Below are 17,245 nucleotides of genomic sequence, written 5' to 3'. Positions count from 1 at the left end.
TGGGACCGATTTGGACTCAGCTGACTGACGCTCTCACAACTGACACTCAGTGTGATGCACAGGGCACCTCTGCCCTGGCAACCCTCAGAGGGGCCCTGCTCGGCAGGCTTGCCTGTGACAGATGAGTGCGGAAGGAAAGGGAGGGAAGGGAAGAAAAATGGCCCAGGACCTCAGAGTTGAGTGAGAGAGGATCTAGACATTCCAAACATCCCTCCAAACGCCCCCCCCCCCGCCCCCATTTCCTTTCTTCCAGTGGTCAGATAGTTTAATTGAAAAAGTAGTAGGTGTGCTACTATTTCATTTGACCTTACAAAATCCAAACAGCTCTTTATGTTGCCAGTAGGTGTCAGTATAGGGATCTTAAATTTCTGGGGCAGTTTTCAATAAGCAAATACAAACAGGTAAATGAGGATTCATCATTTCTGGACGCAGAATTTAAAACTGGAGAAAAACCTTTGTGTCACATGGTACACAGTAAGAATAATATCAAATAGTTTTCATGACAACAGGGTTTTTTTTTTTTTTTTTTAAATCAAGCTGATCCACACCAGACACATGGGTCTTGGTGATGAGTGTACGCTGAGATATGAATTGCAGTATGATTTTTGGGTAGAAATTACCCATTTCCTTATACAAATGAATGCCATGCTTAATATTTACTTATTGGAATCCCTATACGGAAACATTGCTCTATGAATTATTCCTGGAATGCAATGTTTCAGGTTAGGACATTGGGTGCGGTCAATAATACATTAGTGGAGGACTGTCACCAACTGCCAACTGACCTGATAGTCCTGGTGTCCAGAGGGACAGTCCTGGCTTCCCTCTTGCCAGGGCCACTGAAGTAGAGGGACTTGCCGTCATTCAGCGTTCCACAGCCAGTTCCCACCTGGCCACCAGTTATCTTGTACCACAGTGGGCTGAGCTTCCCCTCGAACCTGTCGAACATCTCACTGTAGTTAGGGACATTGGACACACAGGTCCCATGGGCGGCTTTGGAGAAAAAAAAGACACAGGAGAGGTGGCTGTGTTGGAATCACGGAAGGCTAGAAGGCACAGTCAACACGCGGGCAGAGGGGGACCTTGCACAGGAGGCACAAGGGGGAAGAAGCCGCACGGAAACTTGAACTTCCCAACTCTCCCCCCAAAGACCACTGTCATGGTCATCATCCACCTGTGCATTTCCACAGTAAGCGCTCCTCAGAGGAACTGAGAGAGAGAGACATTTTGCACGTGTCTGTTTCCTTCTGACAAAAAAGATCAGTAAGGGGAGTTAGTCTCAGATTAAAAAAAAAAAAAACCCTAAAAAACAAAAACACCCTTGAGAGTTGGAGGGAGAGCACTCTGCACGGAAGGCCCGTGACAACAAATGTTTGCTTTCAGTCACGCTTGAGAGGAGAGCCGGGGCACTCAGCCTTTGCAAGTCACCTCCAGGAGGTGTGCAAAAAAGAGGGTTTGAAGCTGAGAGTATTTTGTTACTCCTTCATCTCGGCTCCCTTTTCATTTCCACTCGTAGCAGCGTCTAAAGCTGACTGTCAGCAGAAAACTCTTCTCTTGAAAAGCTCTCTTTAGGCAGCCTTGACTTGATCATTTTCCAAATTGCATTTTTACTTGAAATGTATAAAAAGCTGCATTTCTTGTAAAAAAAAATAACATAAAGAGGTCAAGGAGACCTTGCAGCCAAAGCTAATAATTGCTTGGGCTTGGGTTTTAGACAACGACCACCAGAGTTCAAAGCCCAGTGCCACTAATTCCTAACCGTGCTACTTAGGGAGAGTTACTAAACCTCTCTGTGTCTCAGTGTCTTAAAAATGTGAATAGGGCTGATGGTACTACAGTACAAAGCTATTGTTAGAATTAAATGAGATGAAATTAAAAAGCAGTTACTTGAGTGCCTGGCATGAAGTTGAACCTCAAGCAATGTCAACTATTATTGTTATTAATGATTGTTAATAAGTAAATCCTCTTTAGGGAGTTAAATCTGCGTTATCATGTTTTCTTCCTCAGGCAGTTGGAGGACTACAAAATATTTTAGTATCGATTGGACCAGGGTGTCAGTTTTCTATAATTTTTAGACTTAACAAAGAATAAACTCAGAATCTCTTCCTTTGGAAGGTAACAGGAGACTGAGTCGCTAAAGATGAGCATTTCACAAACAAGCCATCAGATGCGTGCATTCAGCTTCACCTGTGTAGCCCAGGTCACAGAAACACACGCCCGAAATGCAGTCCCCGTGGCCACTGCAGTAACTGGGGCACGGCTCAGAGATGTACACCCCATCCAGGCCAAAGGCAGGCACGTTCTTCTGGGAGCTGCTCTCCTGGATCCATCGGAATCTGGTTTTGCTGTTGGGAAAACAACAGATCTGTTTCTTTCTCTTTTAAAAATATTTTATTGAAAGTGTGTGTGTTGTGGGGAGGGGGGGAAGGTGGAGAGGAGAGAGAGATTCTTCCACTTGCTTATCCACTCCTCAAATAATTGGGCCAGGGGGAGCCAGGAGCCTGGATCTCCATCTGGGTCTCCCATGTGGGTGGCAGGAGACCAAGCACTTATGTCATCCTTCATTGCTTCCCATAAGCATTCCCAGGGAGCTGGATTGGAAACAAAGTAGCAGGAACTCCAGCCTACACTCTGATACAGGGTGTCACAAGTGGTGGCTTATTCCACTCTGCCACTCTAACTACCCCCAGATCTGTTTCTTGAATCGATGTTGCATACCAAAATGCAGGGACACAGAAAAGGTCAGAAAAACTCACAAGAGGTTTAATGTTTGTTTGAATGTCATGCCTGCCTGATTGCACCTGTAATCTCTATATCATGTCTTTTTCTGATCTTTCTCAAAACGTGTCCATTTCCTCTTCAGCACAAATCCTTTAACATGGAGGCTTATGAGACACTGAAGACTTTGGATGACCAGGAACATATCACAGGTTTGACTTGTGTATTTTCTCACCCTACAATCCCAGAAAGACATCCCTACCTTCAACCTAATAAGCATTTCACCTCTCCATCCCACCCATTTTTATGTCAATTTCCAGCAGGGGCTCTTTGGGAGTTTTTGAAACTATCAATGGATTATTCTTTGTTAAGATATGCATGTGGATCCTGGCAACTCACCACTGGCAAGATTCAGAATTAGGGAAGAGTTAACCTTGTACTGACAGTGCTCGTCCCATCTGTGCCTTCCTCTCCTTCTTCACGTCTCATCTTCAGATTATCTATGAACCCCAGCAGCCACCTGGGCTGCCCATGAACAAAAGAGGACCTTGTCACAGGGCTTCAAAGTCCTGGAAGACCAGTGGGCTAGGCCGTTGCCCAGTCCTTTCTTCCCCAGATCAGCTATTCAGAGGTCGCTAAAGAGAAACTCATCCCTTGGCTGGCGCCGCGGCTCACTAGGCTAATCCTCTGCCTGCGGCGCTGGCACCCCCACCTCTAGTCCTGGTCGGGGCGCCGGATTCTGTCCTGGTTGCCCCTCTTCCAGTCCAGCTCTCTGCTGTGGCCTGGGAAGGCAGTGGAGGATGGCCCAAGTGCTTGGGCCCTACACCCGCATGGGAGACCAGGAGGAAGCACCTGGTTCCTGGCTTCGGATTGGTGCAGCGTGCCAGCCGTGGAGGCCATTTGGGGGGTGAACCAACGGAAGGAAGACCTTTCTCTCTGTCTCTCTCTCTCACTGTCTACCTCTGCCTGCCAAAAAAAAAAAAGGGAGGGGGACTCATCCTAATTGCTTTCCAACCTTTTAAATGCTTTCAACACATCTCTTTTCTTTGCAGATTCCTTGGGACACATACACAACTATAATCTCATACCAGAAAAATACCTCACCCTTCTTAGTTCTTCGTACCAAGCAAATAGAGAAGATGTACCAGGATAGCTGGATTTCAATGTATTTTGCTGCCAATATGTACAGACTTTGTGAAGAAAAGTTTTTACTTTACTTACTTATTTATATTTATTTGAGAGGTAGAGAGGCTGAGAGACAGAGAGAGAGAGAGAGATGGAGAAGGAGAAGGAGGGAGGGAGGGAAGGAGGGAAGGAGAGAGGGAGAGAGGGAGAGAGGGAAAGAGAGAGAGAGACAGAGACAGAGACAGAGACAGAGACAGAGAATATCTTCCCTAAGCTGGTTCACTCCCCAAATGCCCACAACGGCCGTGGCTGGGCCAGGCTGAATCCAGGAACTGGAACTCCATCTGGGTCTCCCACGTGGGTGGCAGGGACCCAAGTACTTGGGCCATCATCCGCTGCCCCCAGGATGCATTAGCAGGAAGCTGGGGCAGACACTCCACTATGGGGTGTGGGTCTCCCAAGCAGCGTCTTAACCACTAGGTCAGACACCTGCCCCTGCATAGACGCTGATGTGAAGTAGCATCCTGGTAAACAAGGGTGAAGATTCTGAAAGAGGAAAGATGACTGGCAGGATAGCTACACACAGATGGCTCCCGTGCCCTCTGTTACAGTGAGAATAACATCAGAATGCGTGTCTTTTTGGCTCTTTGAATAGCTTTGGAAATTTGGCAATAGTGAGTTTTCATTATTTTCAGCTACTTTTGTTCTGGGAAAATTTGCAAAATGTAACCAAGAATGCTGTTTAGGAGATTTAAAGTTTGTCAGAGATTGTTTATTAATGCAAGCCTTAGTTTTAGTGCTAAGAGAAAGGTGAATGTATCCATGGATGTCCTTTGAAGTTCACTCAAGATATATTGGTCTCCTGTTTTAAGGCAAGAGAAAATTGATTTCAAAAACGAAGTGAAAAAATAAAGCCCACAGCTGTCCTGGCATGGGCACTTAACCCAGTGTGGTTAAAACATTTGTATTTTATGTAACAGCACTTTGATACCTGGCTCCACTCCCAATTCCAGCTTCCTGCTTATGCACACCCTGGGAGGCAGCAGGTGATGGCTCAAGTAGTTGTTCTAGTGTTATAGACCTTGGGGAAATGCCTCCCAGTGGAACTGTAATGTTATTCAGCCTGTGAAGATAGTTTTCCTCCGAAGGGAAGTTAATGCCACCGAGGAACATCAGCAGCTGCCAATTTTCCTTAAGGAACATGTTCACGTTAAGGCTTCGGCTCCCCTTCCAAAAGACAGACTGCGTGCTGGTGATGAATGAGGAAAACACACCCACGCCCCAGAACACGTCCTCTGGGATTAGAAGTCATGCTTCCTTCTTGTGTTCCCACAGCAGAATTCTATGGATCCACATGGATCCACAACTTGTGCCGTACAGGAAGGAATCAAAGAGAAAGGACAACTTTCCTCCTGCCCCAGCTGTCCTGCTGGGACCCGGCGTGGGCGTCTCTCCAGCTGCCTGCATCTTGGAAGAAGCAGACTTGTGTTTGGGCCCAGAGGCACTCAGAGCGTGCAGAACCTCACCTTTAGGGGGATTTCTGGAAGAGGCTTCGGGAATGTGCTCCTGAATGAGGGCCATTGCTGTTTCTTGGGTCCTGTCATTTTCCTTACCATAATTAAAGAAACAAGTTCTGGGCTGGCCAAGCTGAAGAGATATCCCACCCCGTTTGCAGACTCCCAGGCTCCTACAGTCCCGAGAAGCAGCACACCCTGTTAGATACTTGAGAAGGGAGCTCAGTGTTAAGCAAGCCATATTCAAATAAAGAGACAAAAACAGAATGAAACCAGATGCTCATCGCTGAGTTAACAGGGTGAATCCCAGGAGAACATGCAGCAGAGGCCTTTGACGTGACCCTCTGGGAGGTCTAGGAGATGAGGAAGTGATGATCAAAGAGAAGGACTTTAATCTTAGGTAATTTGAAATGAACCATGGTGGGCTTCACCTCCCTTCTGTGTTGCATGTTTCAAGTGAGGGAGAAGAAGTAAAAGGTAAGACTCTACCTCTCTGTCCCCTCCCCAAAGTTTCATCTTTTTGGGAGGACGGCTGAGTGATCAAGAGAACCACTTTCCACAGCTCACCCTCCTACCACCTCCCTTCCAGCCTTCCACTGATTCAGAGAGATGCTGCATCTGCCTCTCAGATAAAGATGGTTCTTGTGCACTTGCTGTGCTGTGCAAAAAGCACAGGTGCTCTGTGATGTGGAGGCATACATACTGCGTAATACCCAGCCACTGTTTCCGGCCATGCCCAGAGGTGCCCACGCCAGGCAGAATGCAATGAGCATGCTCCATGGCACACTGTCTGGATGGGGACACCTCTGACAGTCAGGAGAGATACCCTGACATATGTTTGCCATCACCAATGTCTCTTTCTCTGTGGGCAAGAACCAGATGAATTAACAGGAGCACAAATGGCTCCTTTGAGAAAAAAAACAACTTAGAATTATTCTGAAAGCGTGATGCACTAGTAACTATTATAAGCAAGTTGCCTCATGGCAAAATAGCTCCAAATTTTAACAATCTTAACACTTAGGATTCTCAGCTTTCCAACACTGCATTTGGCGATATCTGGGTTTAACATATTGCCCAAGAGACAACAACAGCTCATTTACTTGGGGTAAAGCAGAAACATATTTCCTATTATTTAGCAGAGGGCTCTTCATCCCAAATGCCATCGGCTGGCAAACTGGTTGGCATTCAAATGAACCAGGAAACTAGATTCTAATGAGATAGAGTCCTTCTTCCCAAAGCTGAGGTCCAAGAAAATATTGATGCCTCAACACACTGGCTTATTTGGTGATGCTAAGCACAACTCTCTCTCACTCTTCAGCTATGGCTTTACCACTTGGGCTATTTCACCCAACATGAAACACACTACAGTTTCAGATTCTGCCATGTACTATGGGCCCTGGGGTAATCACACTGGATTAGTATCTATTTTTAGAGTGGTGTCTTCCACCACTCTGATTTTCTAATCATCACAGCACAGATGCACCACGTGATGCTTCGCAACTCCATGGGATGCTTCAACTATCTACTGGGAAAAGCTCTGGATGGGCCATGTTTCAGGAAAGCATGGGGCTGGGGGTGGGGAGGAAGGCAGTAGCAGAGGTGAGAGCCCAGGGGCACTATTATATGCACAGCTTGAAATGGGCAGAAAGCAGGACAGGATGGCTAATTGGCTGCAAACACATGTATGTTCTCATGGAAATGCAAATGTCTCCAAGGGTGAAGCCTAGAGGGTAGAACCAAGAGCACAGAAGAACAAAGGACTCAGGAGCCACTCCCATGGAGCAAAACTGTCACGGCCAAGGAAACTTTTGTATTCTGGGTACTGATCTTAGAGGACGCAGTCCCAGTAGCAAGTCTCTTAACTGGCTTTCTGACTGCCTATGGCCAGTGAGTGCTACGTGCGTCCCATTTCTTCCTTCTTCTTTCTTTTTTTGAGTGGGGGGGGGGGTGTCCGTTGTGGTCATCCTGTTACTGTATCATCACTTTATGTTGGCTATGGGTAGGGGAGACAGCTTGTCTTCGCAGGTCTATGGATCAAGAGGAGACATGTATAAGGAGGTACATCCACATTCTGACTTGATGTGGACCATAAGACAGGGATGGAGCGCCTAATGCTGTGATGGGGTGAGACTGTGACGGGTCATGGGAGGACACAGAATGCAATTTGCACATGGGAAGATGTGACCCCCTGGGGCTAGGGCAGGCTCTCATAGACTGCTTCAGTAATGCCCCTCTGCCCCGTTCATCAATCTCACCTCTGTTTGTACATGCTACCCTGTCATGTGACTTTGAGGCACTTCCTATCATAAAAGGAAGTCCATTTCCCCACCTTGTGAATTTAGACTGGCTTTGTGACACGCTTTGATCAATAGGATGGAGTAAATCAGTTAAGGACTTGCAGCTCCTTTTTTTTTTTTTTCTTCTCGAAACTCTGGAACCACCTAACTGAAAAATATTGGGATGAAGACAACAGAGAGAGAAAGGCCCAGCTAAGCAGCTCATCAACTGAATGCACCAAACAAAGGAGCCCAGAAAAGACCAAGAGAAGAACCATCCAGCTGATCCCACAAAACCACAGACATAATAAACCATTGTTGTTTAAAGTCACTAAATTTTGGCGATGTGTGTTGCATACCAGTAGACAACTAGACGATTACCTTAGGCTCTGCTTGGGAAAATACACAAAGACCAGGGATGAGTTTTTAAACAATAATGCATCTAAACACCCCTGACCCTACTTCTTCCACTGACTACGAGATGACAAGATCTGGAACAGCTGCGTGGGTGCAAAGATGGAGGTTCATGCATTCGTGAGGCAGAGGCAACCTGTCAATCCTGCACTGTTCACCTCTGGATCATTCTAGGAGAAAGAGTGAACGTCTATTTTGTTTAAACCTTGTTAGGCATTTGTGTTAGTGTTTCGGTTAGAGCAGCTGGGGTCTATATCCTAACTGAATCAGACTGCAAGCTGAATTCTTAAATTTTATTAAAGATGCTAAACTTGGACTAGTGAGATGGCATTGGTACATGCCACCTTGATGGGATTAAATTGGAATCCCCTGGTATGTTTCTAACTCTACCATTTGGGGCAAGTCAGCTTGAGCATGTCCCAAATTATATATCTCTTCCCTCTCTTATTCCTACTCTTATGTTTAACAGGGATCACAATTCAGTTAAATTTCAACACTTAAGAATAACTGTGTATTAATTACAGAATTAAATCAGTCATATTAAGTAGAACAGACAAAAAAACTACTAAGAGGGATAATGTATTAAGTTGTTCATTAACAGTCAGGGCTATGCTGATCAAGTCACCATTTCCCATAGTGTCCCTTTCACTTCAACAAGTTTCCTTTTTGGTGTTCAGTCAGTTGTCACCGATCAGGGAGAACATATGGTATTTGTCCCTTTGGGACTGGCTTATTTCACTCAGTATGATGTGTTCCAGATTCCTCCATTTTGTTGCAAATGACTGGATTTCGTTGTTCAAAGTGATCAATTTCAGTTCGCAATTGATCATAATGAAAGGACTAAGAGTCAAAGGGAGCACATAAGCAAGTCTAGTACCTGCTAACACTAACCGATAGAATAAATAAAGGGGAGAGTGATCCAACATGGGAAGTGAGATACTCAGCAGACTCATAGAATGGCAGATGTCCTAAATAGCACTCTGGCCTCAGAATCAGCCCTAAAGGCACTCGGATCTGGCTGAAAAGCCCATGAGAGTATTTCAGGCATGGAAAGCCAAGACACTCTGGCAAAAGATCTCTGTGAGTGAGATCTCAGTGGAAAGAACAGGTCTTCAAAGAAGGAGGTACCTTTCTCTGAAGGGAGGAGAGAACCTCCACTTTGACTATGACCTTGTCTAAACAAGATAAGAGTCGGAGAACTCAAGGGGCTTCCATAGCCTTGGAAACTCATGACTGGAGCATAGGGAGATTACTGATGCCATAGACAGGAGTGTCAATTTGTAAAGTCAACAACAGGAGTCACTGTGCACTTACTCCTCATGTAGGATCTCTGTCCTTAATGTGCTGTGCATTGAGATTTAATGCTATAATGAGTACTCAAATAATATATTTCACTTTGTGTTTCTATGGGGGTGCAAACTGTTGAAATCTTTACTTAATGTATACTAAACTGATCCTCTGTAAAAAAAAAAAAAAAAAAAAAAAAAAAAAAAAAAAAAGAAGAAAGAAACTATCAACTCCCAACTTGACTCTCACTGGGATTAAACATGACAATAGGTCTGATCTGATTTCGTCATCATTAAAAAAAATCATCTATTATTTTTCACTTTATGTTTCTGTGTGGGAGCAAACTGTTGAAAGCCTTACTTAATGTATACTAAGCTGATCTTCTGTATATTAAGATAATCGAAAATGAATCTTGATGTGAATGGAAGGGGAGAGGGAGTGGGAAAGGGGAGGGTTGTGGGTGGGAGGGACGGTATGGGGGGGAAGCCATAGTAATCCATTATTCGTACTTTGGAAACGTATATTCATTAAATAAAAGTAAAAAAAAAAAAAAAAAAATTAAAAAAAAAAAAAAAAAAAAGATGCTAAACTTATCAACTCTGCCACCTGCCCATGAAATATACAAAGCATTGAGCTTTTCTTTGATCAACCACGAAGAACACTGGCACCCAAAGACAAGGAAATTACTTACAAATTGAGTTGGATCTCCTGACTCTTTGTTGAAATGGCTGATGTATAGAGATTATGTTTCAAGGTTTAATAGATTAGCACTAACACTTGGATATCCCTGGCCAAGCAAGTCTCTCCCTATCTAGGAAGTCTGTTTATCAAAGACTGTGATGTCATTTTCTGAAATATGCACATCTACATTATGAGGGCGGCAGAAAACACAGCCATTTTATCTAAACAGATGATGCATAATAAATTCGATGATCAATTAAATGAATGATGCCACAGACGGAATGGTCTCTGAGAACTTTATAAATAAGCCCTGTGTATGCATTGCAGAGATTTTGCCATGCTACCAGTCAGGATATGATGTTTTATTATGCTGTAGTAACAAAGGACCACCAATCTCGGGGGCTTAACTCAACCAAACTTTATGTCTTGCTTATTTTATGCAGTCAAAAGAGTCTGTCTACTGGAGACACGCAGAACCCTAGACTGATGGAACCTACATCTCAATACATGCTTCCATGAAGCAGAAAATACAACAAAATACACATGGGCCTATCATGTCCTTTGTTTCATTTCCATTCATGTGTCCAAAGATCATGACACGCCCTAAAGGGTGTGGGGGAAGAATTATACTTCTACCTCATTCTAAGGAGGAAGAAAGCTGGAAATACTGCTGAGTGTCATTGATGAGTATCCCAATCAGCAGGAAGTGGTACAAACAGTGTCTTTATCAGCTCAGCTCTGAACAGAAATATCCTGACTGAGTCTCAGTGTTACGTTCCAGGATTCAGCTCAGAAGTGTCCACTTGAAGAATGCTGCTTTATTTTTTGTAAAGATGGATTGGTCACTGTGTTACCCTCTCGATCTGATACAAGAATACAGGCTATAAATTTGTTTCAGAATACTGAGCCTGGAAAAATTATAACTTTCTTTCTAAACACCACGCGTCTACTTTTTCTTTTTACTCAACAATGAGGACTAAATTACCCTTTGCTTTCCTCCTTTGTCTTAACTGCCTGGAAGTTGAAAGTTAAATTTGTAGCCCTATCAATGAAGTCACTTGAAGTTCTCCATCTATTGAGCTCATTCCTCCTGCTTTCCTCTGTCAGCTGATTTTTAATTTGTCTCTCTTTGGTTTTATTGTTGGCTTTAATTGGCATTTCAAGGGATCATTTCTATACAAGACAGCCCAGCTTGTCTATATAACCAGGCAAGAAATCATTAAGAATCTACATATCATGCAAATCTGATATCATGACGACTTGTAGCTCTCCCAGTCTTTAACATCTTTTTTCAATGCTGTGCTCTGAGTGCCAAGAACACTACTTGGCACAGGTAGATGTTCTACAAATATCTGTAGAAAGAATGAATGATGAAGCTGTCTCACAAGCAGTGTGGGCATGTGTATTCCACCTACTATGCGAATTTCATCCCAGGGTTCTTCTTCTCGGACAGGTGTAATTAGACTGTATGACTTCTTTAAGGTTACGGAGATATTTCAGATCAAAGTACTGAGATAAATACATGTTCCCAACATGGCACCTAGGAATGACAACTTTACCTGGATGCAAGAGACCTTGGAATGACAATGGTGATTCTTGTCCATTCTTCAAAGTCCCCTGTGTGATATACGGTGGGCTCACTCAGTTCTCTGGAGCTTCCTTCACAACCTTTGCCTGCTGAAGCTGGGTAGCAGCCTTCTTTCACCAGCAACCAGGACATACCAGCATCATGAGAGTACTGCAGAAGGACAGGGGCAGTACTGCTGAACTGATCGGCACACCCTATGTTGAGCTGTTGGAAGGAAGCACAGAATGACACGAAGCTTTAGTTCCAAGTTATGATTCTGCAAATTAGGTGCCAGAAGCTGCCGTTCCACTGAGTGTGTACCAAACATACAGTGATGAGAACTGGCTAGCTTAACCCTAACCAAGTCCTTTCTGTAGATCCTGGAATTCTTTGCTCAGGTAAGCAATAGATACTTGGACGAACCATCCATCTTGTGCAATTATAGGAGAGACAAGAGAAGCACTATGGCTGTGATTCTGCAGTGCCAGACAAAAGAGAAGAAACCAAGAAACTGCTTTCTGCTCACACCCCACAGCCTCTGAATGGAGGGAAGTTCAAGGTGGAAAAGCAGCCATCCCCTTCAGAACACAAGGGTTAGCCAAAGAGATGGCTGTCCTGTCTGCCTCCGGTCAGGCAAGCATCTTTAGATATTCCGTTTTCCTGCCAAAGTTCAGTAAGAACTCAGTGTCGGCCAGTACCGTGGCTCACTAGGCTAATCCTCCGCCTGTGGCACTGGCACCCCGAGTTCTAGTCCCAGTTGGGGCGCCAGTTCTGTCCCAGTTGCTCCTCTTCCAGTCCAGCTCTCTGCTGTGGCCCAGGAAGGCAGTGGAGGATGGCCCAGGTGCTTGGGCCCTGCACCCCATGGGAGACCAGGAGGAAACACCTGGCTCCTGGCTTTGGATCAGCGCAGCATGCCGGCCATAGCAGCCATCTGGGGGATGAACCAACGGAAGGAAGACCTTTCTCTCTGTCTCTCTCTCTCACTGCCTAACTCTGCCTGTCAAAAAAAAAAAAAAAAAAAAAAAAGAGAGAGAGAGAGAGAGAACTCAGTGTCAATTCAGCCGAAACAGGTGCATTCCATCACATAATCCAGTGTCAGTGTTCTGTGCACTTGGGAGCAGCATTGGGTTAATGACATTAGAACTATGATGAACTATGCTACCCAAGTCCCATTGCCCTAGCAAAAATGGTTTCTGTTTTTGTTTTCTTTTCTGCTGTTTATATAGACGTATACATTTTGGTCATAAGGCTGAAGTATCACACATCTAGAACATTCCTCCTACTTTCTATTTAACAATTTTATTATCACATACAGCACTGCAAATAATATATATCTTTTTTTTCTTCAGTTGATGTGCTATGAGCAGACAATTCATAGCAGTAGATTTACTGAGCCAAAATGCAGAAGTACTGTACATTTTTCAGGTTATATGTGTTTATTTTATATCAGTTGGGTTTAAGTCAGTGTAACACAGTCCTGGGTATTACACTAGCTTAATACAGTTTTTTTTTAATAATCTATAGTTTATGTTTTTTAAAGATTTATTTATTTATTTAAAAGAGTCACACAGAGAGAGGAGAGGCAGACAGAGAGAGAGGTCTTCAATCTGCTGGTTCACTCCCCAGTTGGCTGCAATGGCCAGACTGAGCCGATCCGAAGCAAGGAGCCAGGAGCTTCTTCTGGGTCTCCCATGCGGGCACAGGGGCCCAAGCACTTCAGCCATCTTCTACTGCTTTCCCAGGCCATAGCAGAGAGCTGGATTGGAAGAGGAGCAGCCGCAACTAGAATTGGTGCCCATATAGGATGCCGGTGCTTCAGGCCAGGGTGTTAACCCACTGCACCACAGTGCCAGCCCCTTATACAGTTTTTTTCTAAATGAAAAAATATATCAGTGAATATTATTAGGGTTGGGTTTATACTTTTTGATAACTGTCAATGTTGGTGTCACTTTCTGATACCTAGTTATATTTCATCTTAAATGGATAGTCTATTCAAATCTTTTTCATTTGTTGGCCACAGCCACCATGGGCTTTTGTTGCTCAGGACTTTATAAGGAGGAATAGCCAAATTTCATGGGAGGCAAGTTTGGGTCAGGATGCTAAAGGACATTATACTAAGGACTCAATAAAGGTGGAGCTACAAAAAATATAGGGCCAGAGCTCCAGAGGTCAACCAGCTGGTCCTTGTGACTTAAGGCAGCTTCATCTAGTTTTTCTAAAGATGACTCCCTGTCTTCCTTATTTCCATACTCAGAGCTTTCTATGCATCTCTCAGAAGGATTTATAATTTGGCCAAGTAGAAATTTTATTATGACTCATGTATGCAATCACTTCTAGGCCTTTTGGCTAAGATCAAGTGTATGACTCACGTATGCAAGTGTAGACCATTAAACCTCAAAAATGTAATTAAAGATGTAGCCCCTCAAATGCATGATGAAAATCTATCACATACATTTATTTTATGGCTCGCCCATCAGTGGCAATAGCCTTTGGTTAGAATGCGATCAGAGTAGCCACAGTTAGCCTGTTTTTTTCTTTTTTGTCTTAAATTTATCATTGTGATAGTCACTGTTTCCTTTTTTAAAATTAATTTATTTACTTAAGAGGCAGAGTTACAGAGTGATGGAGAGACAGAGAGAGAGGTCTTGCATCAGAGCTCCTCAAATGGTTGCAACAGCGGGAGATGAGCTGATCCGAAGCCAGGAGTCAGGAGCTTCTTCTGGGTCCCCCATGTGGGTGCAGGGGCCCAAGCATTTGGTCCACCCTCTGCTGCTTTCCCAGGCCATAGCAGAGCTGGACTGGAAGAGGAGCAACCAGGACTAGAACGCGGCGCCCATATGGGATGCTGGCACCGCAGGCAGAGGCTTAACCTACTGTGCCACAGCATCAGCCCCGACTGTCACTGTTTCTACAGCAGACAGGTTGTTGGGACTTTCAGAGTTTTAGAAATAATGTAATGGGGGGTGGTGGAGACATATTCTCAGGTGTACTAAATATATAATTCATCTTAAGCTTTCCATTCAGGATTCACTCACACATTCAACAAATAGTTACTGATCTGAACATCAGATACATGCTTATGTTTCACCTCCCTTTGAAAACAAAACCAAAGGAAATACAAATCCTCCCTGAGTTTTGGTCTGTCTTTAACCACACAGCTCAATGCCATGAGAAAAAGGCCAGGTGCATCGTGCTCCTTTGCTCACTATTCATTGGTCTACTGTAATCTGCTTTTTGCCCTTCCACCTCTGCAAAATTAACAAGGAAACCTCTATCTAACGAAATCCGATGGGAAAATCTAATCCTTACATCACTATTCTCATCTGTTGCTTCTAAAATGGTTAACCATTTTTCTTTTACTGTTATTTATTTTACAGATTTATTTATCGGAAAGACAGAGCGAGACACACACACACGCACAGAGTGAAAGAGAGAGATTGAGAATGAAGAGCTTCCATTAACTCCCCAAATGGCGGCAATAGGCAACAGCTGTGGGGATGAGTGAGGCTGAAGTCAGGAGCCAGGAACTCCATTCTGGTCTCCCACGGGGGTGCCAGGGACCGACATTTTTGGGCCATTATCTCTGCCTTCCCAGGCACATTAGCAGGGAGTTGGATTAGAAGTAGACTAGTCTTCAAACAGTACTTTATACTTTGAGTGTCTGTGTGTGTGCAGTCTGTTTAAATCTTTACTTAGTATATACTAAGTTGATCTTCTGTATATAAAGATAATTAAAAATGAATCTTTTTTTTTTTTTGACAGGCAGAGTTAGGCAGTGAGAGAGAGAGAGACAGAAAGAAAGGTCTTCCTTCCATTGGTTCACCCCCCAGATTGCCGCTACAGCTGGCGCGCTGTGCTGATCTGAAGCCAGGAGCCAGGTGTTTCCTCCTGGTCTCCCATGTGGGTGCAGGGCCCAAGCACCTGGGCCATCCTCCACTGCCTTCCCAGGCCACAGCAGAGAGCTGGACTGGAAGAGGAGCAACCGGGACAGAACTGGCGCCCCAACTGGGACTAGAACCCGGGGTGCTGCAGGTGGAGGATTAGCCTAGTGAGCTGTGGCGCCAGCCAAAAATGAATCTTAATGAAGAATGGGATGGGAGAGGGAGTAGGAGATGGGATGGTTTGCGGGTGGGAGGGTGGTTATGGGGGGAAAACCACTATAATCCAAAAGTTGTACTTTCGAAATTTATATTTATTAAATAAAAGGTTTTTTTTTTCTTTTTTTTTTAAAGTGGGGCTGGCGCCGTGGCTCACTAGGGTAATCCTCTGCCTGCGGTGCCAGCACCCCGGGTTCTAGTACCAGTTGGGACACTGGTTCTGTCCCGGTCGCTCCTCTTCCAGTCCAGCTCTCTGCTGTGGCCTGGGAAGGCAGTGGAGGATGGCCCAAGTGCTTGGGCCGTGCACCCCATGGGAGACCAGGAGGACGCACCTCGCTCCTGGCTTCAGATCAGCGCAGCACGCTGGCCGTAGCAGTCATTTTGGGGGTGAACCAGCGGAAGTAAGACCTTTCTCTCTGTCTCTCTCTCTCTAACTCTGCCTGTCAAAAAAATAAATTAATTAAAAAATTAAAAAAAAAGTGGAGCAGCTGAGACTTGAACTGGCACTCTGATATCACAAGTGGTGGTTTAATCAACCGTGTCACAACATCGTACCCCAACCCTTTTATTAATCATCTACTCTGCTTTAAGTGTTGGACATTCTGTGGATTCCGTTGTTGGCTTTCTTATCTTCTTCCTCTATGAATGCTCCCCGGTCTCACTCACCACCATGACTCCAAGTCCCTTCTGAAGTCCTATGACTCCCCTGAGATCTCTCTTATGTTCTCTAGACAAATGCACCTAATGTGCATTATTGCTTATGTCCACTCCAGCAGCTAGCATAGCCCCCAACTCCACACGTCCCAGCCAGTTCTCCTCCTCCTCCTCCCTGAAAACAAATCCACCTCTAACTGCATTTTAGTGACTAAAGCCAGAAGCATGAGATTCATTCTAAAATCCACTCTGCCATCCAAGAGATCGCCAAAACCTGGCCACCCCCCTTTAACATTTCTCCAGACTATCTACTCATGTTTATAACCCATGCTATCCTTTAATCTGGCTTTCTTATTTCTTACTTTGATTACTGCTCTGGCATCCTGTACTCTAAATATATTTAAAATCTGAGCACTTCTCTGGGTCCCCTTCACTATCCAAACCCCCATCAACTCTTACTTGGATCGTTACGACAGCTATCCACTTGTCTCTCTGTGCCTGCCTTTGCCTCTGATGGTGTACTCCCAACAGTGACCAGAGCAATTCTTTAAAAGCCCGAGTCAGGACACACCACTCTGCAGCCAGTGGCTTTATTCGGAAGTTGAAGCCTGACCTTACTTTTTCTACCTGTCCCCCTTGATCACTTTCTCTGCTCTCCTTGTAATGGCATCCTCTTGTCTTCTAGAACTTTCTGAGAAGAATATGATCTCAAAGCTTTGGTTCATGTTGTCCCATGGGCCTAAAATGGTCTTCCCCAAATAGCTGCATGACTCATTCCTTTAGTTTCAGCAGGCTGCACCTTAAATATCATTTTATTAGTAAGGCCAACCTGACAATCCTGTATAAAATGGTATCAACCCTCTATCACTCCGTTCCATTCTCTATCTGTATTCTTTGTTTTTCCTTTGGTAT

General features: G+C 44.5%; 1 protein-coding gene across 2 annotated transcripts in view; it reads right to left on the bottom strand.

Moving 5' to 3' along the window:
- The window catches only part of RELN (reelin), a 539,369-nt gene that overhangs the window by 101,629 nt on the left and 420,495 nt on the right, over positions 1–17,245 (bottom strand). For both annotated transcript variants that reach the window (XM_051849694.3, XM_070071183.2), the window contains exons 28-30: positions 11,575–11,807; positions 2,188–2,345; positions 786–993 (exon numbers count right to left, since the gene is read on the bottom strand). In XM_051849694.3, coding sequence (XP_051705654.3) covers positions 786–993; positions 2,188–2,345; positions 11,575–11,807 — 599 coding nt within the window. The remainder of the gene's footprint in view (positions 1–785; positions 994–2,187; positions 2,346–11,574; positions 11,808–17,245) is intronic.

This window comes from Oryctolagus cuniculus, chromosome 3 (genome assembly GCF_051225735.1).
Source record: "Oryctolagus cuniculus isolate XC-2025 breed Fujian yellow rabbit chromosome 3, ASM5122573v1, whole genome shotgun sequence".
In the NCBI taxonomy this organism is placed as follows: Eukaryota; Metazoa; Chordata; class Mammalia; order Lagomorpha; family Leporidae; genus Oryctolagus; species Oryctolagus cuniculus.
This window is presented reverse-complemented; position numbering and strand designations above follow the sequence as displayed.